This window comes from Alosa pseudoharengus, unplaced genomic scaffold (genome assembly GCF_046254945.1).
Source record: "Alosa pseudoharengus isolate Yale_2024_CS ecotype anadromous, Long Island Sound unplaced genomic scaffold, YU_APseudo_1.1 YU_APseudo_1.1_scf_21, whole genome shotgun sequence".
NCBI classification, from domain to species: domain Eukaryota; kingdom Metazoa; phylum Chordata; class Actinopteri; order Clupeiformes; family Clupeidae; genus Alosa; species Alosa pseudoharengus.
This window is the reverse complement of record NW_027468674.1, coordinates 2198530-2211174: the sequence shown is the minus strand read 5'-3', so window position 1 is coordinate 2211174 and position 12645 is coordinate 2198530. Positions and strand designations below refer to the sequence as shown.

Below are 12645 nucleotides of genomic sequence, written 5' to 3'. Positions count from 1 at the left end.
TTTAATGAAAACATAGCCTATTATAGAGTTTACAAATGATTTCCTTTAATTTCACGTTTCCATATCATTATAACCCGATTCGAAATTATGTATTATTTATTAATTAATTAATCATTTTTAACTCCTTTCCGCCATTGCCCTTTTCATCTCGTGTACCCCCTAGTGGCAGCTCACGTACCACAGTTTGGGAATCCCTGCCTTATGGCATTCCGTGATGCATTTGGCAGCAAGACCTCCTGTTTGTCCCTGATGTCCAAGTAAGACTGCCATTATCTCCTGTTCTCCTAGAATAGATTCTTTCTTCCGAACTTCTCCGAGTGGGAGATACTCCCTCTGCTGGGTGAATGTGGAATTTCAGGTAGCACAGCACTCACTAGGTCCTGCTTTAAGCAAAGAGTATAGTAACTTTTTGTTTAAAGTGATAAGGCTACTTCCGCACCGTCCTTGTCGCTTTTCACGTCAGAGATCCCGCTAGATGCCTACTAGGTGTCATTCGTTGTTTTCCTTACACCGATAATGAATGCTGTGACCTCAAATTCAACGACTCTTATTTTGACGACGTAAGAACTGCCATGTTGACATCCTCGCAGAAAGCACTAGCAGTAGCCCAGTCAGTCAGTCAGTGTCGTGTCTGCGGAACAGTAAATACAGGTGCTCACATTTTGCTGTTAGTGAGTGTATTCAATTCCAGTTCTGTCTTGGACTACTGTCATAAATTACTAATGCGAATTTTCGGCAGCGTTTTGTTAACTGCCAGTCAACAATTGTGTTAGCTAGCTAGCTAATGTTAAATTAGCGTGTGGGCATGTGTGACGTTACTTAACAACTTTATTATGTGACACCACCCAGGTGAGGAAGAGCTGTAAAGTAATGTCAAGCCGGTTAGCTCTTCATTTTGGGTGTAGAAGATTAAACCTCCTTCATGGCTGGCTGCAGCGACAGCAGATGTTGTCGATGTGCAACGTTTCTGATGCACAAGGCGCCTACATTCAAGGACAGAGCCCTGAACCTCGGGTGCGGGAGTACTTCTACTACCTAGACCACCAGGGACAGGTGAGCAAGTGCTGTAACAGTCTTCAGTTGAATAATGTCGCCTTGATTCACCAACTTTCAAGTCCCTTATGGGCAGTGAACGAAAACGGACAGCTGCCCACTTAACTTGCATGCGCAGCTACGGTGCCAAACTGAAGCCTGGCGGCGTGTAATGCTCACGGTCCACTTGTACTTCACTTCTTTTTGTCGTGTCGCATAGATGTCGCGCTGCCTCCCCACGTTCAGTCGTGTGTGGGCGGTTTAAAATGTCAGTTACCAGCTCATACTCAGTTCGTTTTAACGTATCTTAAGTGTTTTTCCACAAATGGACCACAATTTTAGGCATGTACTTAACAGTATACAACACATTAATAGCCTAAACAAACTATGCAAGCCATTTCGAAATCTTGTTTTATTTAAACTACTCAATGCAATCTCAAATCCTCACCAGAAACACCAACAGTCAATATATTCATCCAAATCCTAGTTTCGTTTGTTTTATGGACTACTAGGTGGTCGTGGAAGAGATCGTTAAAACATTATTTGTCTGGTAAGCGGAACCAAAGTTTCATAGGCACCGTTGTGGTAGAACAAAGGACCTACAAACTCGTCCTTTCATTGGAGAGTCGCCTCGCGTTCAACGGATTCATTTGCATAAAGCTGGGCATCGGCCAGCTTTTTTGTCGCGCTACATTATTTCAAATGCAGCGCTGCCTTCCCGGGATGCTTTGCGGGCGCGTTAAAGTCGCTTGACGTCACCCATAGGACTAGAGCACTGATATATAAAGAACACGCCTATTAAAAGTTTGGGAACCACTGGTATAGACGGACACCTGCAGTTTTGATTAGTAGAGAACATATAGGCCTACTCTATTAGCCTACAAACGAATCGAGACAGCAGGAGAATATAAACTCTGCTACGTGCTCGACAATATGTCTGTGCAAATGTTTGGGATGACTTGGTTAAGTTGGAAAGAAATGGGCAGATTCGAGCTATGGGATTATGACTTCACGTCAAGTTAAAACTAAAGATAGGCCTACCGACTGTAGCCTAAACGCCAATATCGAAAGTGGGTGATTATAACGGTGTTTTCACTATTTAAAAATGTAGTCTACCAATGGATAAGGTAATGTCGGGTGATATGCCACTCTGTAACACTGTAAGGGGAAAACACGAAGCCGTAACAGCATAGCCTATTAAGCACCAAATGTGAGGCTGTACTAATGTTCATTTGTAACGTTCTGCAACCTACATTTAGATCGAGGCATAGGCTACTGACGTCGAGCAATATGCTGTTTCACCTTTCGACCTTAAAACAGCCCTCCGGAGTGAAATTTCCTTTGAATAGGCTACGTTAATTGTATTGAGATATTTTACACATTTTAGTATAGATGAATAATTTAAGTAAATGCCCATAATTTTTTAAAGACTATATATTTAAAAATAATAGGTTTATATTTCCCCCCTAATATTTTCGAGTAATTAAGTTGCCTCACTTTTTTCATGCATTTCTACTGTAAGCCTATCATTTTCTACAGTGCAGTGGTCCCAATATGGCGGCGGTGTTCCGATTCCATTGGCTTCATTGTTGATGGGGCGGCAACAATGGGATAGTCTATCCAGTGTTCTTTATAGATCAGTGGACTAGAGTGGAATACGACACGACAAAAAGAAGTGAAGTACAAGTGGATCCGTACCGTCACGCCATGTTTGTAGGACCCCACGTTCGGTGATTTACAGTCTGTGATCAGGTTGCTCCACCTTTTCCAAGTACCATCAGCAGCTTGCCTCTTGGCCACTGTTCCTTTTTCTTGTTGTTATTGTCAGAAACGGGCTTCATTTGACCTTCGTGTACACTAGGTCATTATTAGGTGCCTGTGGTTCAGAGACGGTGTCCCACTGAAGTCTGTCTAGCTCCCATTTCTAAGCACAACATTTAGCCTACATGGAAACCACAGACTAGCCGGAAGCCTTATAGGTGTATATATGGTTACAGTCTGTCTATATACATTTACATACAGCCATCATTGCTCTATATCACACAGTGGCAAAGTGCTCCATGATATTAAGTACAGTACAAGAATGATCAAACGTAAACAACAGTGAACATAAATCATGGTTGTGAGTTTGCAGACATTTAGGTTTTGAACTTGCACACACCAGTTACTGTAGCTGTAAGCGGCAAACTGCTTCTACCTCCACAGCTTAATGGTTCTCTCTCCAGAGCTTAGTGGTTCTTTCTCCAGAGCTTAATGGTTCTACCTCCAGATATTAATGGTTCTCTTTCCTTCTCAGCTGTTTCTGGACGACACAAAGGTCAAGAACTTCATCACCTGTTTCAAAGGTGAGTGAGTGGCAGTGATAGTCCTCCATTCTGCAGTAGTGTGTGTGTGTGTGTACTGTATGTGTGAGTGGCAGTGATAGTCCTCCATTCTGCAGTAGTGTGTGTGTGTGTGTCTGTGAGAGTGTGTGTGTGTGTGTGAGTGTGCGCGTTTATGTTTTAACCTAGCGTGTCTTTCTTCTTTTAGACCAGCAGTTCCTTGTGTTTTGCATTACAGTTTTTTTGCTTTGACCTGCTTAAAGCAACACCAAAGAGTTTTTTATACCTTAAAATAATGTTTCCAAAATCGTTTCAGTGGTTCATCGCTTTGCGGCCCTCTATCGGCTATAACCGCACTATGTAAGTGTGCCAGATCGGGTAGCGGATCTGTAGTTCGATGGAATGAGACATAAGAAACTACAAATTTGACTTGCATCTGATGTCGCAATACATCATACTTTTATAAATCATGCAAAATATTCTACCTTGTCTGTGGACATTGTTATTTGCAAAGCCGGTGCTGGATAAACAAATAGTGTGCGTGCGACAGAGGGAAAGTTCTTTGGTGTTGCTTTAAGGAAACTGGGACCCACTTGGTCTACATGAACACTTTATTCGCACAGCATAAGTCATCTCTTGGTCTACATGAACACTTTATTCGCACAGCAGGAGTCATCTCTTGGTCTACATGAACACTTTATTCGCACAGCAGAAGTCATCTCTTGGTCTACATGAACACTTTATTCGCACAGCAGAAGTCATCTCTTGGTCTACATGAACACTTTATTCGCACAGCAGGAGTCATCTCTTGGTCTACATGAACACTTTATTCGCACAGCAGGAGTCATCTCTTGGTCTACATGAACACTTTATTCGCACAGCAGGAGTCATCTCTGCACAGCAGGAGTCATCTCTGCACAGCAGGAGTCATCTCTGCACAGCAGGAGTCATCTCTGCACAGCAGGAGGAGTCATCTCTGCACAGCAGGAGTCATCTCTGCACAGCAGGAGTCATCTCTGCACAGCAGGAGTCATCTCTGAACATGAACACTTTATTCTCTTCATCTCTTGCGAAGGTGTTCACGCGTTTTCATTGCATTCACACATTTCTCACACACTTTTGCAACACAGTGAACACAGATGTCATTCAAAACAGTGAACACAGATGTCATTCAAAACAGTGAACACAGGTGTCATTCAAAACAGTGAACACAGGTGTCAATCAAAACAGTGAACACAGGTGTCATTCAAAACAGTGAACACAGGTGTCAATCAAAACAGTGAACACAGGTGTCATTCAAAACAGTGAACACAGGTGTCATTCAAAACAGTGAACACAGGTGTCATTCAAAACAGTGAACACAGGTGTCATTCAAAACAGTGAACACAGGTGTCATTCAAAACAGTGAACACAGGTGTCATTCAAAACAGTTAACACAGGTGTCATTCAAAACAGTGAACACAGGTGTCATTCAAAACACTGAACACAGATGTCATTCAAAACAGTGAACACAGATGTCATTCAAAACAGTGAACACAGATGTCATTCAAAACAGTGAACACAGGTGTCATTCAAAACAGTGAACACAGATGTCATTCAAAACAGTGAACACAGATGTCAATCAAAACAGTGAACACAGATGTCATTCAAAACAGTGAACACAGATGTCATTCAAAACAGTTAACACAGATGTCATTCAAAACAAAACAGTTAACACAGATGTCATTCAAAGACCCCAAACTCTATTGGTTTCCCCGTGCTAAACAAAAGGAAAACATCTTTTCACAGGTGGTATAGATTCCTTGCATAAGTCTGAATCTCTGATACACCTGTGTGAAACTCCTTGCAATTCTTTAATTAGCAATCATTCATTATGCATATGAGATGCAATGTCTGTTCTGTGTTGCTATTTGCAAGTAGGCTATGGATCTAAGGCACATTTAGAGAAAATATTGTATAGCCTATTTGGTGAAGAAAACACTACAAAAGATGTTTACTGTAGGTCTATTTTGATGAAAAATGACAAGTTGTAGTTCAATGAAATTTGTCTTGTCTAGGTGTTTACTGTAAGTCGTACATGTCAATGACCGTTACATCTTGGGAGGAATGAATAAAATTATTTTTTATTCAGTACATTTAGTCTTTTCTGTTTTTTTCTGACAAAAGACAACAGACATAGCAAAAATGCTCATTTTAAGAACTATATTTTGCATTTTGTTGTCCAGTGTGTAATGATTGATTGAAATCACACAGTGATTTGACGACAGGATATGTTGTTTGAAGGCAAGATTTGCTTTTGCTGTATGTTTTAAGTGTTTTGAGAGAGTAACAGCTAGGGCTGTAATGATACACCAACCTCACGATTCGGTTTGTATCACGATTTTTGACCCACGGTTCGATACGAATCTCGATTTTTCTTTTTTTTTGGGGGGGGGGGCTAGACATTTTATTAAATAACATTTTAATAGCCTCCCTTAGAACACCAGAGGATTACAATATAATATATATATTATTTTATATCCTAATATAAAAATATTTTTCTGAATGACTGATATTTATGACAGCACACTTTATGCAGATTAGCCTATAGCCTGCTATTTTTTATTACAACTCTACCTCTTTAATTCAGCTGTCTGGTTGAAGCCTGGAAATATTGTAAACAAAGTAGCATAGTTGGCTACCTTAGCCTATCATAGTCTACTGATTGGACTGTTCAGTTTTCCCATGTGTGTTTAAGTTTCAATGTAATACTTGTTCTCCTTGGGACAGGCCCTTTTGAGAAACGTTGGTATTGAGATGACCAGTCAACTTGATTGCAAGAGTTTTAAACAAATATGTGCAGCATGCTAATGATGCTAAGCGGATTTAATAGTAATTTAGCTAGTCGTCTTCTATGCGTCCTTGCTTTCACGATTGTCAATGTTTTATTTAAGTCGCGCGTGTTCATTGAGCAGGAGAGGGAGGGAGAGTGAGAGAGAGCGGGGCAAGGAGGTCTACTTCTATACTGTTTGGTAAAGTTGCACACATAGTCTACAATGAAAGCAAGGAGAGGTATGAAATTATTATTTATTTATTTATTTGTTTTTGGACAACGTAGGCTACCGATAAGTAAAGCGGGAGTTGTGGGTTGCTTAAGCAAAATTTTGCGGCCGCGTAGAAAGGTGTGTCGCGATTCTGCCTTTTCACACCGCGACACAGTATTGTTGATATGAATGTCGCGATTTCGGTTTTGAATCGTATATCGTTACAGCCCTAGTAACAGCCTTTTGCAAGCAAAATGTGGAATTTTGGCCAGAGTGCTTATGTTCAGACACAGGTGTTAACTGTTTTGAGAATGTGATGTCAGAGTTGACACAACCATCAAAACGATCGAGAAAAACTGTAATGTGTGTGTGTGTGTGTGTGTGTGTGTGTGTGTGTGTGTGTGTGTGTTTAACCCCCACTCTCTCCCTCTGTAGCAGTTCCTTATGTTCTTCAGTTGTGTGTATGTGTGTGTGTGTGTGTATGTGTGTGTGTGTGTGTGTGTGTGTGTGTGTTTAACCCCTACTCTCTCTCTAGATCAGCAGTTCCTGGTGTTCAGTAGTGTGTGTGTGTGTGTGTGTCTCTCCAGATCAGCAGTTCCTGGTGTTCAGTTGTGTGTGTGTGTATGTATGTGTGTGTGTGTGTGTCTGTCTCCAGATCAGCAGTTCCTGGTGTCCAGTTGTGTATGTATGTGTGTGTGTGTATGTGTGTGTGTGTCTCCAGATCAGCACTTTCTGGTGTTCAGTAATGTGTGTGTGTGTGTGTGTGTGTGTGTGTGTGTGTGTGTGTGTGTGTGTGTGTGTGTGTGTGTGTGTGTGTCTCCAGATCAGCACTTCCTGGTGTTCAGTAATGTGTGTGTGTGTGTGTGTGTGTGTGTGTGTCTCTCCAGATCAGCACTTCCTGGTGTTCTTCTTCAGTCGTCTGCGTGTGAACCACTCGGGCCGCTACGACCAGCTCTTCCCCTACGTGTCGCCGTGTGGACGCGAACGCAACTTCCTGCGCTGCGATGACCAGCCCGTTGTCTTCACCCACCTGCTGCCGCCGCCATCGCCGGGGGAGACGCCCACCCCCACCCCAGGCCCCGCCCCTCTGCTGATGTCGTACTGCGGGGGCGGGGCCAAGCTAGCCGTGGAGTTCCGTCCCGAGGCGCTCTACATGCGGCCGGCCAGCGGGCGTCTCTACCACCCGGGGCCAGAGAGGACGGGCGGCGTGGGCCTGGTGCGCTCCGCACTCGCCTACGAGCTCAGCACCAGCTTCCTGTACCGCGGCGACACACCCACACACTTCCTGTGGGAGGGGCACAAGTACGAGCTGACCAATGAGCTCGCAGAACACCTACGCTCAGACGAGGCTGTGGAAGAGGGAGGCAACTGACTGATATGAAATGACTCCGTGTGTGTGTGTATGCGCATGCAGTCATTAAGGTGTGTGTGTGTGTGTGTGTGTGTGTGTGTGTGTGTGTGTGTGTGTGTGTGTGTGTGTGTGTGTGTGTGTGTGTGTGTGTGTGTGTGTGTGTGCGCTTCATTAGTGTGTGTGTGTGTGTGCGCTTCATTAGTATGTGGGTGTGTGTGTGTGCATTTTGTGTGTGAATTTTAGTGCTTCTCATCCTGCTGTAATAACTAAGTTGAATCAGTAAAATATCTATCTGTCTCACAATTAGTGTGTGTGTGTAAGTGTGAGTGTGTGTGTGTGTAAGTGTGAGTATGTGTGTGTGTGTGTGAGTGTGTGTGTGTAAGTGTGAGTGTGTGTGTGTAAGTGTGAGTATGTGTGTGTGAGTGTGAGTGTGTAAGTGTGAGTGTGTGTGTGTAAGTGTGAGTATGTGTGTGCGAGTGTGTGTGTGTGTGTGTGAGTGTGTGTGTGTAAGTGTGAGTGTGTGTGTGTAAGTGTGTGTGTGTGTAAGTGTGAGTATGTGTGTGCGAGTGTGCGTGTGTAAGTGTGCGTGTGTAAGTGTGAGTATGTGTGTGTGAGTGTACATGTGTTATATTGTCTGTGCAGATTGTTAGACTGTCCCAGCTTGCCACCATTCCACACACACACACACACACACACACACACTCACACACACTCACACACACTCACTCACACTCACTCACACTCACTCACACTCACAAACACTCACAAACACTGTAGGTACCATACTTGTGTCCACCGGTATTGTGGTTCCTGAATGGCTTGTTTGTGAAAACGTGGCTATACAGTGGGCATTACTTGTTTACTTGACTTAATTGTGTGTGTGCCTGCGTGCATGTGTGTGTGTGGTGTGTGTACAGTGGGCATTACTTAAAATTGGCCAGCTTCCCTCGAGGTTCGCACGTGACATCACGCAGGATCACGCGACTTTAATTTGTATTTCTCCAGTGACGCTGCAACGACGCTGCAACAAACCAAACAAACACCAGATGGCTCTGGTGAGCAGGGTGTCTCGTAAAAAGAAATGGAGCCTGGAAAACCCTACACAGACTTCACTACAGACTTTAGCAGACTGGTTTAGAAATAATTTAATAGCCAGAAATATGCCTGCCCTGCCCTAATAAAGAAATATTTGGTTAACTGCGAGTGAATCGTTTCGAGTGAATCCCGTTTGCAGCCGAAACGCAGGACGAATGAAACATTCGTCCGAGTGCGGACATCATTTGGACAAAATATAGAGCATATTAACCCCGTTGTTCCGCCAAATGCCTTCCTGTTACGTCCTGTTATCACGGAGTAACAGGCGATAAACGATTTTTGATGGTCACAAGTTTAGGCTACTTCATTAGCGTTTATTTTTTTGATTATTAAAGAGTGTTTTTCATTTAAAGGTTTGACTTCATGCTGAACATTCAGTAGAGCATTTAGTGCTCTCCCCAATCCCAGACGTTCACATTGCATGTTTGTTTGTAATGGATGCAACCGCGAGATACGTGCTTCATGACGGCAATGAATTGTTAACAGGCATGAACCAAGACATATAGCAGCAATCTATCTAAAATAACACATACTTGAAGTACCATTCATGATATGTTGTCAAATACTGAAGTTGTGGGAAGTTTACATAATTTAAGCTGTAGGATGTTTCATTCGTCCCCCATGCTGTTTCATTTGTCCCAGCCAGGAGGGACGAATGAAACAAAACACACGTTCGACTTCTCCTTAATTAACTCTTGAACGGTTTTGTTCAGAGCTATACATGCAACTGTATTTGACAGAGGACAGATGTATGTTGCTAGTGACAAAATATGAACTGTCAGTGTTTTACGATATCTTTGTAAATTACGTTTAATTAAAAAGTGTTTCATTCGTCCCGGTTCTCCCCTATGGCTGTGGGTAGATGGAGGAGAAGCGCACAGTCTACTTGGTTTTTCATAATTAGACCTGCTGCAGCATGCAGCTCAGAATTGATCATTACAAACTGTGTTCATAGCCAGAAACGGTTTGCTTTTGTTTTACTAATGATTCAAAATAATATAAAAAGTCAGTTTGGGTTTTCAGAACACATTTCATTATGCTCACTCATTATTTGAATGATAGATATGGATACATTACTTGGGCTTAGGCTTCATTTCCCTTCATTTCCCATCTGATTCATCTAATTTTCGGGAAAAATTAAGTTTCGTTAAGGTTGCATTATTTACTTAATTTACATCTGCATTTTACTGGAAGGGACCGAAATCGTATTTTTATCCTATATCTATTTCCTAATGTCTCGGGCGTACCCGCGCGCGCCCTTTTCCTCCTCTCAGGTGTAAAGCGTAACCGTGACTGGTGGTCTAAGCAAAGCATGAAGCAGAGGTTGGTGTGAAAAGGAAGAGGACTTTTATTTGGTCCAGTAAACACTTACAGCAGAAAAACTAATATACATATAAGAAATCTCCACTGCACAATAGAGACAGTAGAAGATAAACATGATACTAAAATACTAAATACTAAATATAGGCTACTATATAAAAAAAAACTATATCAAATATCAACATAGTGTGATTAAGGATGCTTAAGGATGATGATCAAGCATGACAGGGCAGGGACTGAGCCTCTAATTCAGTGTGCAGCTGAGGATGATCACTTCCTTCCGTTGTCCCTGTCAAGGTCGTGGACCCCGCAACCGACACATGCAAGATGCAATAAGAAAGTGTCGATAATAATAAAATGTCCATAAGGCTAAAGGCTCTTAAATTTACAGCAGAGGGAATCCTTGGGATTGGAAAGAATGCAGGGTCTGTAGAGCCGACTGCAGTTCTCTTATCCCGGCTCTCATCTCTGCGAGAGACATGTCCCTCTGACTGGTCTCTCTCTGCCTCTGCGCCTCTTGTCGGAGGTTCTTTGCCTCACCTAGCAGTTGATCTTAACGGGCTCGTTCCGATGCAAGCTCAGCGGTCCTCAAAGCCAGCTCAGCGGTCATCGCGGCTAGACGGCGTTCCATGACAGCCATATTGTAATTGTGTTAAGCCAACAGCGTCGTGCAAACAGCTGCCTGTATTTAAAAAAGGGAAGTCATGAGTCAAAAAAGACAAGTCACGAGTCACGGCTTAGTTCAGCGAGGATGCCTGACTTGTAGGCTACTGCTAGGTTTTTATTGGCAATTTGGCATACACCTGTACTGTAGACTACAGGATAGGCCTAACACTTACCGCTTTTTGGGGGACCAGGCGTTTTGCCCGTTTAACCACAGGTGAGTTTTTCTTTGGAAAGATATTCTTAGCCACGTTTTTTGTGACTGCACGCTTTGCTGCACCTTGCCGCAAATATGATGCTCGTTTAGTCTGAAACACAGAAACATTGCAAAGACATTAGAGCTTGTATAGGCTACAGTATAATGTATGATATTTTGGCTCAACATTACAGCACAAAGTAAGTTATGATTATTATATGGTCTAATAACATGTAGGCTGCTAAAAAAACCTACCTCTTTTGTTGCCAAGATTCCAGGTGAGTTTCCGTTGCATGGACGGAGGCAGGTCTGGGCAGCTTCGGAGGCGGGTGTCCTGCAGAACGACTTGGTTTCCATGGTTCCTAGTAGTAGCCTAGTCCTCATAGAATGAATACTGTGCAGTCCTGGCATGTATAGGCCTAGGCTATATATAGGATATCATGAGCACGGACCCGTCCACAATGGGGGTTAAGCCAGGCACAGGGTTATGGCTACTCAATGGTGCTATTTCACACTCATTACGCATTTCACACCCTAGCAACCCCCACTCACTGGGACTAGGTGAAAGGTGTTAATAGCGGATTGGGGTAGCCTACAGTGGACTAGGGCTGTCAAAATTGCTCAAAAATGACGTTCGAATTTTCCCTCTAAAAGAAACACATTAGAATATAATGTTTTGGAAGTTTATGAGTACGTATATATTCTGTGTGTTCTGGACTGCAGGTAACTTGTTAAGCCAACATGTTCTAACGTTGCATAAATATTAACTGCAAGCACATAGTGGAGAGTTGATTTGGTTTATATCAGACAATTTAAGTAGGACTAACTAGGCTATTTGATCATGAAGGCTAGTCTATGTTTGGCATGATGATTTATTCATGGCTTCATAAAATATCAACATCCCATGTTGCTTAGAGTATACCATTGGCCCAAGTAGTGTGAAATAAATCTAAAAAAAAAAGTAGAATTGCACATAGCAAGAAGCTGGTCTGAGGGCAGATCTGGCGTTTTGCTTATCTCAGTTTTATTCTGGCAAGTTTAAAATATGATGGTCGAAAGTGGGCCAGAGGTGGCGATCCGATATCTGGAAATCTGATCTCACTATGGCTTTGTGTTCACAATTTAGTCCCCCACTTTCAAAGTATCTCCTGCGCCCCTGCGTCTTGGTGATTGCTTAGGCTACACCTGTATTTACAGTAGAACGAGCCACTTGTGATCGGATAGCTCAAGACACATTCTAATGGCAAGTGTAAACAGGCTCATAAGCACCGCTGCGGAATGCAGGTGCTTATTTTATTATGATACGGTTAGAGCATACCCGGTAATTGCTTGCCCATACAGACTCAGGGACAGGTGTTAATAGCCTTGCCATACAATAGACCTCTGAAGTTTGCCTACAAAAAATAACCAAAACGGCCATCTTTGCCCATATAAGGAGATCCGGTTGTTAACTTTTTTTTTTTTATAAAATCCTTTATTTCATCTTTGACATATACAGAGTCAAAAACATTAAGGGGATAACAAGACCAAAATAAGGTTACACAATCTGTATGCATTCTTACTTTTAACTTTCTTTAAGGACTCAAAAAATAAAGCAATATCATTTTTGAAGGACACAAAGTTAGGGAGGGTTTTTGAATACCT

General features: G+C 42.6%; 1 protein-coding gene across 3 annotated transcripts; it reads left to right on the top strand.

Annotated features, from left to right (window-relative positions):
- Positions 1-487: 487 nt before the first annotated feature.
- cunh8orf82 (chromosome unknown C8orf82 homolog) lies at positions 488-8030 on the top strand. 3 transcript variants are annotated; one of them, XM_076297653.1, is made up of 4 exons: positions 488-651; positions 850-1053; positions 3329-3377; positions 7264-8030. In XM_076297653.1, exons 2-4 carry the CDS (start codon positions 871-873, stop codon positions 7746-7748), a joined length of 717 nt encoding a protein of 238 aa, XP_076153768.1. In that variant the 5' UTR covers positions 488-651; positions 850-870; the 3' UTR covers positions 7749-8030. The 3 variants fall into 3 exon arrangements, with proteins under 3 accessions (XP_076153768.1, XP_076153769.1, XP_076153767.1); XM_076297654.1 differs by having other exon boundaries at positions 488-667; XM_076297652.1 differs by having other exon boundaries at positions 612-671.
- The last annotated feature ends 4615 nt before the right edge of the window (positions 8031-12645 follow it).